The sequence below is a fragment of the Micromesistius poutassou genome (genome assembly GCF_964030765.1).
Source record: "Micromesistius poutassou genome assembly, chromosome: 8".
NCBI lineage: Eukaryota > Metazoa > Chordata > Actinopteri > Gadiformes > Gadidae > Micromesistius > Micromesistius poutassou.
Window position 1 is genome coordinate 20388606 of NC_140278.1, and position 18125 is coordinate 20406730.

At 49.8% G+C, this 18125-nt stretch overlaps 1 protein-coding gene across 1 annotated transcript; it reads left to right on the top strand.

The window, feature by feature from the left end:
• Positions 1–79: 79 nt before the first annotated feature.
• LOC311351007 (uncharacterized protein) lies at positions 80–17263 on the top strand (the record flags this gene model as incomplete). The annotated part of the gene is made up of 14 exons (XM_084471091.1): positions 80–166; positions 353–430; positions 1231–1324; positions 1601–1706; positions 3649–3869; positions 4374–4501; positions 6472–6658; positions 8026–8134; positions 10556–10649; positions 14058–14232; positions 14530–14735; positions 14994–15276; positions 16716–16824; positions 17134–17263. Exons 3-14 carry the CDS (start codon positions 1261–1263, stop codon positions 17261–17263), a joined length of 1812 nt encoding a protein of 603 aa, XP_084327217.1. The 5' UTR covers positions 80–166; positions 353–430; positions 1231–1260.
• Between the last annotated feature and the right edge of the window lie 862 nt (positions 17264–18125).

Sequence of the window (18125 nt, forward strand, 5' to 3'; positions counted from 1 at the left end):
TGTGTGTGTGTGTGTGTGTGTGTGTGTGTGTGAACCACACACACACCGTAGCCCTCCTCCGTAGGCCCCTGTGGGCGTCCCGCGTCTCACAGGGGCCCCCTGGGGCATGACTCACAGAGCAGATGTTGTCACACGCTTCCTCACGTCCACGCCGCAAGGACCTCAGGTAGGGGTGTTACGTTCGCTGTGTGCTTTGAAACGCTTATTGTCGTCCGCTGATGTGAATTAAACAAATGCCTTTATACTTCAGTCTGACTGCGATGTGCTGATTGTTGCTAACGCGATAGAGAGAGAGACGGGAGCTTTCTGGTTACTTTTGGCACTCACCACATCCTCCTTCTGATCGCTGCAGGAGGTTATGGGCTCGGTGCCCAGACTGAGAGGGAGACTGACACCATGATAGAGAGATATCGGCGCCTGAGATAACATTGTAAGATACTTTTTTAGTAGGCCTACTGTTTCAAGTGATTTTTTTGTATAACAAATATTCCAACAGTGATAGCCCGTGTTTTTTTTTTTGGTTATTTTAATAGGCCTACAATTTGTCACGACACGATGTATTGTGTATACATATATATATGTGGATTTATATATATGTAGGGGTGTAACGATACACAAAAGTCACGAGTCGGTACGTACCTCTGTTTTTTTTAAGTCACGGTTCGGTATACGTTTTTCGGTAGGCCTACAGCAGTTTTTATTATTTTATTTGTGTTAAACTATTTGATTTTGATTTGATTTATTAAATTGTATCAAACAAACGCCTTACACACAAATGAAAAGACAGCAAATACAATTGAGGACAAAAACACAACAAAGTCCAGGACTTATTTCCATCGTGGTCCTCAACACAAAACGTCAGGACGAGACGAGGCACTCAGAGTGTGTGATCATCTATAAAAACTGAATTTTTTTCGGTACGTACTGAAATGAAACGTGCAACGGACCGTTAGACCCGTACCAAAGAATTTTGGTACGAATATGCATATCGTTACAGCCCTAATGTGTATATATATATATTAGCTGATATATATATATATACGCGTATTCGTACCGAAATTTTTTGTGTATATATATATATATATATACACACACACATTAGGGGTGTAATGATATGCATATTCGTACCAAAATATATATATATAGGGAGAGAGAGAGAGAGGGAATAATGTTATACACACTGTATTTTGTCGTATATATAATGTATGTAAAGCCTATGTTGTATTGCAGCTGGTCACATGTGGGGGACGAGTCGTCTTAATGGCGGTCCCACTAATCTACTGGTTCCTGTTCGGTCATCTGTTGTGTTTCTGCATCAGAGACGGTAGGACTTTCATCACTCATCACAACTCATTGTGTGTCTCCATCCCAAACAGCAGGCCCTTGTTACGTAGGATTTAGAAACTTTAAATCAGGTTTCAGTCCACGGGAGTGTGGAGTCTCACTCGAACGTGTTAGATTTGACTAGGCACGACACAAGTGTCTCTACACACACGTCTCTCATGGTCTGGTGCAGCCTCCCAACTCACAACCTGTCCTGTGGTTTGAATTCGGTACAGGAAGCCGCGTTAAACAGATGTCCTTCTTCTTGGTGTTTCAGTCACGGGCCTCTGTAACGTCACCTGCACCACCGACTATTCCCGATACCTGGAGTGCGAATGCACCGAAGTGCCTCCGAGTTCTATTGGGCTGGAAGCAATTTGCAGGTAAATCAACTGTAGAGTTCGGGCCAATCAGTGGGGGGGATACTAGATTAAGGATGTCTTCTCTTCTTTATCTAATTACCCGAATTTGGTGGCTGGGAATCGCAAAGCAGTGTGTTTGATTAATTGATGTGTCAAAGAGAGTCTAAGTGGTTTGTTTTTATGTATCAAGTGCACAATATGACACAGGGTATTTTGTAGGGGTGGGAAAAATAATAGATTAGTTTGCATCGCGATTCTCTCTAGAACGATTCCGAATTAATAATCGGAAACAAATTTAATAAATAATTGAATTTAATTTAATGTGTTGGCCTGCTGGTCATGCCTGCGGGTTCTCTGTGCAGAGAACCGACTTTATCTGATATAAAATATTAGACAAGGTAATTCATCTGTTGATTGTCTTTAATGATCATCACACAAGTAGGAAGTGATTTGCAAACTCTGAGTAGCAAACTCAGATGTATATATATATATATTTGAAAATCCATGCATGGAAATGTACATAAAAAATAGTTGAATCGATAATCGTTTTATAATCGAATCGTTGACCTCTGAATCTGAATCGAATCGTGAGGTGCCAAGAGATTCCCACCCCTAGTATTTTGTGGACAGTGGAATTATTGCGACACGGCAAGGGCAACTAAGTGATACATAAATAACCAGAACCAGAACCAGAACCAGACACTGATGTATCTAATGTGATGAGGAGGCGGTCTGGTCTGAACTCAGCAGCCAGAGGTTTCAATTTTAGACCCTCAAAGCAGAAGCTCCTGTCTCACTTCTCCGTGGGATCGGCTCAGCCTCAGTTAAGGGAAGCCCAGAAGAAGCGTATAGGAGGGCACTCGCTTTTATTCAACGCGCCTCACACCCGTTCACGCACACACTCACACACCGACGGCCACGCAGGGCGACAGCCAGCGGGGTCAGGGAGCAGTCAGGGTTAGAGGGCGTCTCGCTTAGGGGACGCCTCCACACTCACAGCTTAGGAGGAGGAGGAGGAGCCGGGGATCGCGAGCCTGGGTAGCCCCCCCCGCCCGTACTGCCGGCGCCCTGCAGAAGGGTCTGGAGAGGAGCGATACATTTCTTTCTAGTTTGGATACGTTTTTTTTGCGGGTGCCAATCACCAAGCTGGCTTCTTCTCCCCCTGGCGTGCTATTGGCTGGTTTAACACAACGACGACAGGGAGGCGACGGCAAGCAGCCGACGGCGTACAGCGTCCATTTAAGTCGTAACCCGTTGATCACGCCTCTGGTGCTGAAGAGAACGACAGCAGAGCCTCCCCAGACCAGCGCGTCGTCTACCGCCGAGCTGGTCTGGAGACGGGCCGGGCTAGGGGAGGATGGGACTAGTGATGTTTAAGAGGGCAAGAGGATATTTAACAGGAAACACACACAGTCACATACAACAATGTCAGGCGGTTTCTTTCGCTTTCTGAAGAAAGGGCAAAGGCTGTTCACCACAGGACACCTCAGTGTATCTGTGAAGAGGGTTAGGGGGTTAGGGTTGCAGACAAAACCCAGAGGTGTGAAAACATCGTCAGTTAAATCTCCCCCGCGGGCCCATATAGGACCTCAGAGACGAGCTCGTGTGAAGGGATGGTAATAACGAAAGTGACACATCTAACTCACACGTGATGATGAAGATGACTATGATGTGTGTGTGTGTGTGTGTGTGTGTGTGTGTGCGTGTGCGTGCGTGTGCGTGTGTGTGCATGCGTGCGTGTGCACGTGCGCGGTTGTGTGTGTGTGTCTGTGTGCGTGTGTCTGTGTGTGTCTATGTCTGTGTGTGTGTGCATGTGTGTGTGTGTGTGTGTGTCTGTCTGTCTGTCTGTCTGTGCGTCTGTCTGTGTGTGTGCATGCGTGCGTGCGTGCGTGCGTGCGTGCGTGTGTGCGTGCGTGCGTGTGTGTGTGTGTGTGTGTGTGTCTGTGTGCGTGTGTGTGTGTAGCGGCGAGTATAACGGTGAACCGATGGACGCCCTCGGTAGCTGTGAGCTCCGCCCTCCTCAGTCCAGCTGCCGGATGCTCCTCCAGAACCTCCGCAGGATCGCGTCCATAGGGACGGTGTGCACTGTGACGGTCACGGACCCCACGGGGCCCCCCAGGGACACACTGGGGCCCCCCACGGCTCCAGGGGTGGAATCGACCTTCTGGGATCTGAGCGATATAGGTGAGCATCAGTGAACCTTATCGAACTCTGAAGAACGTCCCGATGGAGCAGGGGGGCGGCGGCGGCGTGGGGCTCAGGAGGCAGAGCGGGGTCGGCTGGTCACCGGAAGGTCGCTGGTTCGATCCCCCCCCCGGCTCCTCCTCCTCCTCCTAAGCTGTGGAGCCCCCTCACACTGACCGCTCCCTGACCCGCTGGCTGTCGCCCTGCGTGGTCGACTCCACCGTCGGTGTGTGAATGTGTGCGTGAAGGGGTGAATGTGAGGCGGTGTTGTGTTTGAGTGGCCGCCGTATGAATGCGTCCGTTCACCATCCAGAAGGTCTTGACGTACGGGCGTTCAGCTCGAGGGTGTCTTTAGGTTAGGCTGGCGTCTTTGGGGTTTGAAAACCCAGAAGCTTTGGGGTTTGGGGGGGGGGGGTGGAGATCCAGGGGCGTTTCCCAGTCAGATGTCTGCACTGGCCGGCGGGCTGAGTGTCTGTACTGAGGGTCTCCTCTTTGCGTCCCCAGTGAAGACGCTGGCGCCGGCCAACCTGAGTGTGACGCACGGCGCCGGGACGGTGAACCTGACCTGGGAGGTGGACAACTACAGGAGGGCCTGCCTGACCTACCGCATCCGCATCTCTGACCCCACCCAGGTACGCACGCACACGCATGGACCCACACACACACACAACACACACACACACACATGGACCCACACACACACACACATGGACCCACACACAAAACAACACACACACACACGCACGCACACGCATGGACCCACACACACACACACAACACACACACACACATGGACCAACACACAAAACAACACACACACACATGGACCAACACACAAAACAACACACACACACACACATGGACCAACACACAAAACAACACACACACACACACACACACATGGACCCACACACACACAACACACACACACACACATGGACCCACACACAAAACAACACACACACACATGGACCAACACACAAAACAACACACACACACATGGACCAACACACAAAACAACACACACACACACACACACACACACATGGACCCACACACACACAACACACACACACACACATGGACCCACACACAAAACAACACACACACACATGGACCAACACACAAAACAACACACACACACATGGACCAACACACAAAACAACACACACACACACACATGGACCAACTCACAAAACAACACACACACACATGGACCAACTCACAAAACAACACACACACACACACACACATGGACCAACACACAAAACAACACACACACACATGGACCAACACATAAAACAGCACACACACACACAAACCAACACACAAAACAACAAACACACACACACATGGACCAACACACAAAACAACACACACACACACACATGGACCAACACACAAAACAACACACACACACACACATGGACCAACACACAAAACAACACACACACACACACATGGACCAACACACAAAACAACACACACACATACACATGGACCAACACACAAAACAACACACACACACACACATGGACCAACACACAAAACAACACACACACACACACACATGGACCAACACACAAAACAACACACACACACACACACATGGACCAACACACAAAACAACACACACACACACATGGACCAACACACAAAACAACACACACACACACACACATGGACCAACACACAAAACAACACACACACACACACATGGACCAACACACAAAACAACACACACACACACACATGGACCAACACACACACACACATGGACCAACACACAAAACAACACACACACATAAACCAACACCCACTCCCTCCCTCACACACACTGTCTGGACATCCTGTTGTCTTCCAGAATGAGAGGGTGAATATCGTTTGAATCCATCTCTTTCTTTCTTTCTTTCTGTACGTCGATCTTGTTTGTTTGCTCCTGTCTTTGTTTGTCTGTTTGTTTGTTTGTTTGTCTGTTTGTCTGTCTGTCTGTGTCTGTCTGTCTTTCCTCTGTCTGTCTGTCTGTCTCTCCTCTGTCTGTCTCTCCTCTGTCTGTCCCTCTGTCTGTCTGTCTATGTGTCTGTCTGTCTCTCCTCTGTCTGTCTGTCTTTCCTCTGTCTGTCTGTCTGTCTGTCTGCCCCTCTGTCTGTCCGTCTGTCTGTCTGTCCCTCTGTCTGTCTCTCCTCTGTCTGTCTCTCCTCTGTCTGTCCGTCTGTCTGTCTGTCCCTCTGTCTGTCTCTCCTCTGTCTGTCTCTCCTCTGTCTGTCTGTCTGTCTGTCTCTCCTCTGTCTGTCTCTCCTCTGTCTGTCCCTCTGTCTGTCTGTCTATGTGTCTGTCTGTCTGTCTGTCTGTCTGTCTGTCTGTCTGACTATGTGTCTGTCTCTCCTCCGTCTCCCTCTGTCTGTCTGTCTGTCTGTCTGTCTGTCTGTCTGTCTGTCTCTCCTCTGTCTGTCTATGTGTCTGTCTATGTGTCTCTCTGTCTCTGTCTGTCTATGTGTCTGTCTGTCTCTCCTCTGTCTGTCTGTCTGTCTGTCTGTCCTCCGTCTCCCTGTCTGTCTGTCTGTCTGTCTGTCTCTCCTCCGTCTCCCTGTCTGTCTGTCAGGTGCGTCACTTCGAGGAGCCCCAGCGGTTCCTGCTGGTGGGGGCCTCCAGCCTGGCCCCGGGCCGCCCCGCCCGGGCCTCCGTCCAGGCCACCCTCTGCACCTCCTCCGACCTGCTGGGCCCCTGGAGCGCCTGGAGCCCCGCCGTGGACCTCACGGAAGGCACCGGTCGCCCCGCGCACGCCACCGGTGAGGACTACATCGTTTACATTTATAATCTATACCAGGGGTCGGCAACCCCAGGCACGCGTGCCACCACTGGCACGGCGACGCATAATCATTGGCACACTTGGAAAAAATGTTTTTCCAAGTTTTCAAATTTTTAAATGAGTTACTGAAAGCAGTGTTCTGAAACGGGATCAATTAATAGTTTAAACCTATGTTGTGAGTAATAGAGAAGAAAATATTTAAAAGATTGTGGCCTGTATGCATGGCCTTCACATGGTTTTTGCAAAGCTGTACATGTCTTAAAGATATTGATGTGGATGTTTCCGTCATTCTCATATAATGTCTGTTTTTTACATTTCTCACAGTGCAAATATGTTTTTGAGTTTCTGAAAGCAGTGTTTTAAGATGGGATATATGTAATTATAATTTGTAAGCCCATGTTGCAAATATAACAACAAAAAAAGAAATTATATGGAAATAATACAATTCCAGGTCTTCTGGAAAAGTTTTTGGACGCTGTGTCATAATTCAGCTTAATATTTAAGATATTGTTCCTTAAGGCACACTCATTAACGAGATAATGTCCAATTGGCACTGCATGTTGAAAAGGCTGCTGACCCCTGACCTGTACTTATCATAATCCATCTGCAGTCTTCTAGTTAAGCGCGAGCATCTCGCATGTTTTTCCGACTCGGCAGCTCGAACGCACGGACGGACGGTCGGACTCGGAGACGACGACGACGGGGTTTCCCGTTCCGACTTTTCCCCGTTCCGCCGTCCGTTAACGAACGCGGCGTAGCAGCGTAGCGGCGTAGCAGCGTAGCGGCCGTGAGGCTCTCTGCCTTGCGGAGTGTATTAGCCGTCACAGGATGGTATCGGATCCACGCGCAGACTTCCGAAACTGCATTTTAGGAAGTATCGGAGGCTTGTCGGTCGATACTGGTATCGGTATCGGAACGACTCTAGAAGGTGTCGCTGCAGTCTGACTCAGGCTTCAGCCTCCGACCACAAATGAGTGCAGAATACACGCATCTACACAAAAAATATACTCGCACACAACAAGTACATATCACTGAAGGGGTGGGGGGCAGGCGTGGGGTCACACATGAAGTACCGAGGGACGCCCCCGGTGGCGCACTGGGCTAAGGCGCGTACCACATAGGCACAGTCCTAATCGCAGAGACCCAGGATCGAATCCGGCCTGTGGTCATTTACTGCATGTCCTCCCCTCTGTCTTCCACACTTTAGCTCTCTATCTCTCTCTATAATAAAAATGCAAAAATAAATCTTCTAAATAAAATAAAAAACACATGAAGTACCGAATAGGGACGATTTTTGAAGCAATTACGTTGCATTTTACAAAACAAGTGCTTGTGTTTGCGGTGCAGCCCTGGTGCCGGGCGGCGGCGGCGGCGGTGAGAGCGGTCTGGTCCTCTGGGTGGGGGTGGCCGTCCCCGCCCTCCTCTGCCTGGCCGCCCTCTGTTACGTCTCAAAGCCGTGAGTACCCCCCCACCGGAGCCGCGCTACGCGTGAGCCCACCCCCCCCCCCCCCCCCCGACACAGCCGCTGGGAGCCTCTGCTTCAGCGGGACTCTCTGACGCTTTAGTCTCACACACGCGTGTGGGCTGAGGATGAGGTCTTCCTTGCTTGCTCCTTAGGAACGCTCTTCTGCCTAGAGACCTGAAAAAGACGGACGAGGTTTAAGGGTTTGATCGTGGCCGTCTCTTCTTGATGAATACGTCTGGTTGTTGAGTTGCGTTAGTTCATCAGACTCAGTTAAATGAAGAGAAACATATGACACTTGCGTTTTTTTCTTTTCCGGTACATGACTTAGTTCTCACGCTGAATAAGACTTCCCAGCAGGCAGGGCCCAACCACTCACACACGCACACACACACACACACACACACATGCACGCACGCATGCACACACACACACACACACACACACACACACACACACACACACACACACACACACACACACACACACACACACACACACAGAGCCGACCACAGACACACTGACACATTGACCACGGACACACACAGACACAGTGACACATTGACCATGGACACACACAGACACAGTGACACACACTGACAAATCGACCACGGACACACAGATCCACAGACCCCCCCCCACACACACACACACACACACACACACACACTGACACACACACCAACCCACAGACACACCACACTCTGCACACTGCTAAGACAACCTGTACACACAGTCTCTAGTCTACACCCTGCTGTGACACGGCTGAAAACACTAACTAACTAACTCTGCTTTGGTCGCTGTGTTATATGTGCTCGTATGGGTCAAAGTAGGACATCACATGTACAGAGCTCCACATGGCAGGCCTTGTAGGTTAGAATCGCGCATATGTACGTGTATAAATAACTCCTATAATTCATAGAATTCATAGATAACACACACACAGCTGAATTCAGCTGAACTCTTTGCCTCAGCCAGCGGATTTCCTCCCAGCGGGGGGGGGGGGGGGGCTTCAGCGTTTCTCTGAAGTGTGGTTCAGAAGTTTCCAGTGGTGGCGTTGTGTGGTGGGCGGATCAAGCCCCAGTGGGTTCTGACTAACCGCACCCCCCCCCCCCCCCCCCCCCCCTGACGCCTGTGTCCTCTCTGACGCCTCTCTTGCGCAGCGCTGCACGCGGCCGTCGACGGACGGGGGCTTTTTGAGGTGTCTGTGTGTTTTCCCGTGTTGTATAACAAAGGCGATGTCATCGGACAGCGGCGCACTACATGAGTATATTTGCATGACGCGATCTGATTAAGTTAAGTTAAGTTAAACTAAGAGAGAGACGGAGCCAACTTGACCGTCGCGGAACCCACAATGCATTTCGGGAGCGTCCCACGCAAAGTCACACGAGATCCGTCGACGGGCGTGTACAGTGTGTAGGGGGTGTGAGGTGTGGAACGGAAATCCCGCCCCCCCCCCCCCGCAAGATCCCGCGAGAACTCATCTCAATTAAACATTTCAGATTTGTTTTAATATAACTTACATTCCAACAGCAATCAATATATCAATTGCGCTGCTAAAAAAATTAATATGTCCACTATCTGTGGCTTTCTCAGCCCTGTGTAATCCAATAGCTCAATTTAGCCGGAATATAGTGGCTTACCTGTCTGTCTACCTAGCTGCCTGTCTGTCTACCTAGCTGCCTGTCTGTCTACCTAGCTGTCTGTCTGTCTACCTAGCTGTCTGTCTGTCTACCTAGCTGCCTGTCTGACTACCTATAGCTGCCTGTCTGTCTACCTATAGCTGCCTGTCTGTCTACCTAGCTGCCTGTCTGTCTACCTAGCTGCCTGTCTGTCTACCTAGCTGCCTGTCTGTCTACCTATAGCTGCCTGTCTGTCTACCTATAGCTGCCTGTCTGTCTACCTAGCTGCCTGTCTGTCTACCTAGCTGCCTGTCTGTCTACCTAGCTGCCTGTCTGTCTACCTATAGCTGTCTGTCTGTCTACCTAGCTGCCTGTCTGTCTACCTAGCTGCCTGTCTGTCTACCTAGCTGTCTGTCTGTCTACCTAGCTACCTGTCTGTCTACCTATAGCTGCCTGTCTGTCTGCCCGCTCTGCCTGCCTGCACTGAGTGAGACCAGAGTCTTGAGTCTGAGGCTATTTCTTTTCAGTTGGATAACTTCCAGCCTCCAAATTGCCTTCGCTCCCTTTAAATGTTGCTGATATAATCTAAATATATTTTAGCTATGTCTCCCTGGTTCAACCCTAAAAAAAAAAACTAAAATTTAGGTTCATAAAGGTTTATTACACACCATGCCTTCTGGAACTTACTTTAGATATTAAAGCTAATGACAGCTGTTTGGAGGAATCAAGCCAACATGTGTCTCAACAAGGCCAAGGGCAAAGAATTGACAAATACTTTTGTACTCTCCTTTAGATTTTGTATGAAGAAATTCCAGATCCTAATGTTCATCCCCGACCCCAGCCCGTATTTTAAGGCCCTTCACGAAAACTATGACGGGAACTTCAAGGTAAGAGAAAAACGCAGTGTCTATTAAATCGCAGAGGATCAGCTTCTGTACTTCTCCGGTTTGTCCAACAGGGGGCGACAATGAGTCGACTGTTGTTGAACCTGGGGTTTCCGCAGGATGTGAGATGTTCTGTTGTCGGCAGGGGGTGGTTTTCATCTGCGGTCGGTTATATGTCAAGACCTTTTCTGTGACGTGTGACATGAGTCATTAAGGTTTGATGGTTGCTCTTTTGGAAAATACAAAATTCTAAATCTAACATTTTTCACAGACATTTCATTTGATCCCACGCAATAATTCCTTCATGCATTTGATGACGACACATTCATATGTTTATATTTTAGAATTGTATAATTTATATGTTGGTACGGGGTGTCCTATTCTAATCGACCGCATAAAGCCCGTAGTTATTTCTGAACGTATTGATGTATTTATTGTATCCCTTGCTATTGTGTCATGCTCATTTGAGATCTCTTTAATACCAACCCAGTATCTCGACAAGGAATCTCACAATCAACAAATTGTTACTAATTCCATTCAATGGAATGTTCCATTCTCATTTTAAAAGTTTTGAAGTCATCGCTTATCAAATGTTCAAGAGACTAGATGACAAATGACTTCTTGCCTTTTTTTTTTTTTTTTTTATAAAAAAAACCCATTTGGGTGAACGGAGCTATCAGTTCATCTCTGAGGAAGACGACGTCGAGACGAGGCGATACTGAACCGACAGGATGCTGCGAGGGAAAGTTATAACCTCGCTCACGCTTCCGTCCTCACGTCCGCAGCGTTTAGAGAATTAGCGATTATCTCCTAGGTTACTAGACGTGGGAGTCTGAGGCGGTGGCACCGTTCTGTCGTCAGTTCAGAGGTGCAGTCGAAGGAAACCATCACCATGAACCTTTGAAACAGAAGGGTGAACAGGCTGCATTCATACCGCGCTGTTGTAACCAGTGGCCGCTCAAAGCGCTTCACAACACTGCCTAAACATTCACCCGTTCACGCACACGTTCACACACCGACGGCGGAGTCGACCACGCAGGGCGGCAGCCAGCAGGTCAGGAGCAGTCAGGGTTAGAGGGCGTCTCGCTCAGGGGACACCTCCACACTCACAGCTAGGAGGAGGAGCTAGGGGATCGAAATAGCAACCTTCTGGTCAGGGCCGGCCCAAGCCTTTTGGGGGCCCTAAGCAGAATTTGTTTTGAGCCTTTGGGCCCCCCCCCCCCCCCCACACCACCGCAGAGTCATCTGTGCTTGATGATTATTGACACAAACGGCATACCATGTCACACTATAAATTGCATTAATACAGGAATGGATTGTGAACTACTGTCCCCCTGGGCAAAGAAGCATAAAGACCCCCCTCCTCCATTTTGTGCAAAAGTGGGTGTAAATGGGAGTGGGGCGGGTCTGGGGGTCCTCCCCCAGAAAATGTTGAATTTGGTAGATGTGATTTCCTGTATTCTGGTGCATCTTGGGGATGGCCAGCAGGAGATGGGCAGTACCTTGCAGGGCCTGCACAAGCAAAGTCATATAGCACTGGGTCTAGCTGCCCCCAAACCATAAGTCTACTTTAAAGGCCTGGCCAATATTTTGGTCCATATTCGATTAGATACATTCAGGGTTCCACACAGACATTCTGGCATAAGCTGAATTTCATGATTTAGAGAGGCTTTTAGATATATCACAGCACATATCGTGTGATATTTACCTGAGGGGCCCCATTCAGACATCAACCCATAACCCATTTTGTATGATTAAGGAAGCCCTAGAGTCCCTGGTTTTAAGCTCAACAGGACAGGGAGCTCTTTTATTCCAAGTGCAATACGGTTGCTAAATTTGCACAATTAGCTAGATGAGTAGTAGTGTAACAGTGTTTTTACTTATAGTAGCTGGTGTTATTATTTGTGTGTATGTGTGTTTATCTGTTGTGCTACTGTACCTGTATGTTACCTGGCTGCAAGACAAGTTTCCCTTAAGGCTGCCCCACACTACACGATTTTTTTATCTTATGCGATTTTTGAGTCGGAGTACACCCCACACTTAACGAGAATCGCAGCCGATTTTTGCTCTCCGATCCGACATAAGATTAGAACACAAGACGGAACACCACACACTACAGGATAATCTTATCCGATTCTCGGCCGTGTAGGCTACGTCATCCAGCACGAGACAAGAGATCGAGAGACAAGAGATGGTAGATCTAGAGCAGCGGTTCCCAAACTTTTTTCCTGCGCACCCCCTTTACGTCCCAACCGGGTTGGCGCACCCCCGATCCCCACTTCAAAAAGAAGGAAAAAAAACGCAACAAAGCTTTGTTTTATCGCCATATAAAGACTCATGTTTAATCATGCGCAAATAACCAGAACACGCATGACAATAACAACATCAACAAATATACAACAAATAGGACAGCCAAGGGACACGACTGATGTTGTGTGCAAGATCTGCTCATGTGTGATACGCGCAATAGACGGGCAGACGACCGATCTACATGACCACTTTATGCGCCTCGCAGAAGTTAATAGAAATGATGATAAACAAAATATCACAGAGCATAGAGCAGGATTGTGAACGTTTACAATGTATCATGTCAATTTACAATCTGCAAAATGTGTCTGTGTTAGGATATTGATGCTGCGCGCCTCCTATTTGCAACAGAATTTGTTTAAAAAACATTTAATTTAACACACACGCACTAAAACAGATATTTTCGTTTTTAAATAAATATTTGGAAACGAAAATTGAAAAGTGAGAATTGAATGCGCTTTGGCATTATGGAGCACCTTCGGGTCAGCGTGTGTGTGTGTTTTGCGTGTGTGTTTGTGTGTGCGTGCGTCGCTATTATGTTGACACACTCAACATGCCGAAAATATCTAACATGTTGGATAACCCCGATTTTGAGATCGGGAGGTCTTAAGTTTATGAGATTCTATCTTAGAACACTACGGCAGACAGGATAATCTTGGCCGATTTTCGTCCCGATTCGGCTGCCATGGGAACGCCACCCCGATTCTCGTAAGGGGCAAATCGGCCCCGATATCGGGACATTTATCTTGTAGTGTGGGGTCAGCTTTAGGGGACAATAAACTGAAACTGAACTGAACTGAACTATTAAGACATATCACATTCTGTATTTGATCTGGGCCCCCATTGAGAGGGTTGTAAAATCGCAAATCTATTTTAAACTCTCATATTTTGAAGTGTGGTTTACTGAACTTGAATTAAAAAAAAACGTAAAAACAAAAATATAATTTTTTCTTTTTTTGGGGGGGGGGTGGGTAGGGGGGTGTGGTGGCCCCAAGGGGGGCCCCAAGCAGCTGCTTAGTTATCTTATGCCCTCGGGCCGGCCCTGCTCGTGGTCCCGGTGGCCCGGCCGCCGCCTCACGCTGTCGCTCGTCCCCTTTGCTGCAGGAGTGGGTGAGCCCGGCGTTCAGCGAGGCGGAGGTCCTGATGGTGGCGCCCGTCCCCGCCGGCGACCAGAAGAAGCTCCTCCTTCTGCGTAGTCACCACGGCAACCAGGCGACGACGGAGCTCCACAGCCAGCGGGGGGAGGAGGAGGAGGAGGAGGAGGAGGAGGGGGAGGGCGGCAGGTGCAGCGAGCAGGAGTGCCGGCGGGCGGCGGCGGCGGCGGCGGCGGCGGCGGGGGGGCGGGGGCGGGGGGCCCCCGGTCTCCTCTCCCTCCACACGGTGGTCCTGTCGGGGGGCCAGGGCGACGAGGGGCCCCCCCCCGACGACGACGGCGGCGACGGCGGCGGCGGCGGCGGCGGCGGGGGGGCGGGGGGGGGTCTTCAGGCGCAGAGCGCGGAGGAAGGCGGGGGGCCGACCCCGCGGGGCGGGGGGGGCGCGCGGCGGGAGGCGCCCCCACCGCCCGCCGCCCCCGCAGCCCCGGCGGCCCCGCTGCCCCCCATCCCGGGGAGCCCGGGGGGGGGGGCGGCCCCCTGGGACGAGGACTACCCCCGCATGGACCTGGACACGGTGGACAGCGGGTTCGGGGAGTCGGCGTGCAGCAGCCCCGTTTACTCGGAGGGCGCCGGCGGCGCCGCGGAGACGGACTTCTTCCCCGCCGACGAGCGCCTCAAGTCGGCCTACGTCCGGCAGTGGATGATGAGCCAGCAGCTGCCTCCTCCGCCCACAGAGGAGCAGCACCACCACCACCACCACCCTGCTCCTACTCCTCCTCCTGCTGCTGCGTACCAGAACCAGAACCAGAACCAGGAGCTGACCTGACCTCCTGACGGTGTGGGAGGGGGGGGGGTGGATGTGTGTGCGTGTGTGTGTGTGTGTGTGTAATTAAGGAACAGCCGCGGTCTACTGTGAACTTACAAACCTTCTGTCACCTTCAAAAAGAAAATGCCCCGGGGTCCCTGCCCTGGGTCCCTGCCCCGGGGTCCCTGCCCTGGGTCCTCCCTGCCCTGGGTCCCTGCCCTGGGTCCTCCCTGCCCTGGGTCCCTGCCCTGGGTCCTCCCTGCCCTGGGTCCCTGCCCTGGGGTCCCTGCCCGGGGTCCCTGCCCTGGGGTCCCTGCCCTGGGTCCCTTCCCCGGGTCCCTGCCCGGGGTCCCTGCCCTGGGGTCCCTGCCCTGGGGTCCCTGCCCCGGGGGTCCCTGCCCCGGGTCCCTGCCCTTCGCTTCCGGTCTGCTTCCGGTCTGCTTTTTATTAGCGTTCATCACGTCCGCAGTGCTGCTTGAGCCCTGTGGTCTGTGAGGCATCAGGGGCGTCTCTGTTCCCCCGGTTGAGCCATGCGGGGTGACGCAGTGTCTCAGTCTGCAGCTTGTGTTTTCAGTTGAATTGTATTTTTGAATTTTGTTTTTTTTTTTTAAAAAAAAACAAAAAAAACTTATTTTTGTATTTCACATTTCTCTTTTTCTTAATGGACTTAATGGACTCTTTTTCTTAATAAATAAACTGATGATGTGAGACCAAGATGATGTGGCGCCTCCTTCTTTACCTCATCTCCACCTCCATCTCCTCTCTCTCTGTCTCCACCCTCATCTCCACCTCCATCTCCTCTCTCTCTGTCTCCACCCTCATCTCCACCTCCATCTCCTCTCTCTGTCTCCACCCTCATCTCCACCTCCATCTCCTCTCTCTCTGTCTCCACCCTCATCTCCACCGCCATCTCCTCTCTCTCTATCTCCACCCTCATCTCCACCTCCATCTCCTCTCTCTCTGTCTCCACCCTCATCTCCACCTCCATCTCCTCTCTCTGTCTCCACCCTCATCTCCACCTCCATCTCCTCTCTCTGTCTCCACCCTCATCTCCACCTCCATCTCCTCTCTCTGTCCTCACCCTCATCTCCACCTCCATCTCTCCAGCTGGTATCTCTCTCTCCTCTGGCTCCATCTCAGGTGGGCTTGCATTTCCTCTCATTGAGAACAAATGCTAGAGTCAAGAGCAAGAGTTTTATTTTAAATAATCTCCTTCATAGGTCTTTTCTCCACAGTTTGCTCCATGCTTGAGTTGGTGTGTCTTGGTGTGTCATTGATTTCACGATAGTATTACACAACCAGCCAAAAAGGTTTATCAATCAAAGTTCCCCAGGAACCTATTACATAGCTTCATGAGTAAGATACAACCACAACCCACAGCCCTCTGATGACGATTGTATCTCTCCTCCAGATAACAATCATCACGTTCTGATTGGATAACTGTGATGTTGTCCTCGTGATATAAGGGAAATGTTTGCTTCATTCACTTTTTTCCTCAAAATGAATTAGCAGTCTGACAACACTCTCACTGGTGAGTTGTTAACACGCATCCACACCAGCCCGATTTCATTCTTTAAATGTCGCGACAATTGTTCATGTTTTGTTCCGTCCAGCGATTACATGGTATGGTTTGTGCGTTACGGGAGCCTAATGTCCCAAATATCTTACCGTTTAAAGGACATACGTTTATACTGTGACGTGCGTTTTGTCTTCTACCGTCATGTTGTTTTACCGTGGTACGCTCGTGGGAATGTTCTGGACATTTTGGGAACGTTCTCGACCTGGACTTCCAGAATAAGCATAAGCAGCCAATGAGAGTGTGCGGGCAGATGACGTCTTGTGTCACGTGATGTGTGTTCCCAGATGGCGCTGCGTCCTCTCCTCCTCCTCCTCCTCCTCCTGCTGCTGTGTTTGACAGCAGGCTGTGTCACAGCAGCAGGCTGCGTCACAGCAGCCAGCTGCCCCACGCAAGGTGCCCTTTTATACTTATATATACTTATATACTTATACTTATATATATATATAATATACACACCGTAACCTGTGTGTCAAAGGCTGAAGACGCCAGCACTGTCGACTGATGTGAATTGAATAGGCCTGTTAAAGGTGCTCTAGGTACGCTCTGTTTGTGGAGAAGTCTGATGCTGCAGCCAGGTCAATCCTCTGACCTCTCCATCGTGTAGATTCCCTTTAGTTGTCTTGCATTCTTGAGACGTTATCCTTAAACTGTTTCACACATCTCACATGATTGTTCTTCAATGTCATACGTCATACCCCATAGGCTACTGAATGTTTGTGTTTCTGAGGCGACCGTCGTTCGTCACATGATGGGCGAGGGCTACAGATGCTCTTCCTTCTTCCTCAGGTGGTTTTTCCTGCGTCTCCGATTACTGGTCTACAATCCGGTGTGATGTGAACACAGCGGACGAACCGGGAGAACCCAAAAACACGGACCGCTGGTTGAACTTCACAATGATAAAGTAATCGCATTTAACGTAGCTTCACCAAGTCTTTAGATGAATCCAAACTTCATGTTAATGAATTCCTTCTTTTTTTTTATTTCAGACCCCGAGGTGGGGGACAATTTGAATGCCGGTTTGAGAAGTCGGGGAACTCCTCCCGCTGTGAATTCAACACAAGCACGCTTTTCTATTCGTACCACAAATTCTGTGTACAATCCTGCAATTCGTCTGGCTGCTGTAAACAACTCGACTTCAAACCAACGGAGAACAGTATGTAGCAAGGAGGAACCGTGTGTGTGTGTGTGTGTGTGTGTGTGTGTGTGTGTGTGTGTTTGTTCTTTTTTGCTTTAGTCCACGTGTTGTGGAGCTTCACAATGAGGTTTTATTCCCTTTTATCACAAAATAGCCATGTGTGATCCCGGGTCCCGTTTGAACCAACAAAATGATTGTTGTCTATCAACAGTTAAAACGATGTCTCCAAGTGACGTCAGGATCACCAGCTCTTTGGAGAGCTTCAACATCACCTGGAAGAGCGGATATGAGCTGCACAGATATGTCACCCCCAGAGAACTATCCTACACTGTCTGGCTTCCGAAGGCCCAGGGGGGGAGCAGAGAGGTGAGGCTCACACACTGTGTTGGAATATGGACGTGGTTCATTTCACATTTCACTGATGTGATGAAAGTGTTCTAAGTCTACATTTTAGTAACAACATAGTTGGAGTTGTGCTCCAGATTTGTCGGAACTTCAGCATCACGTTACAGAGATATCATATCATAATATCATATATACATATGATACCCTAGAAATA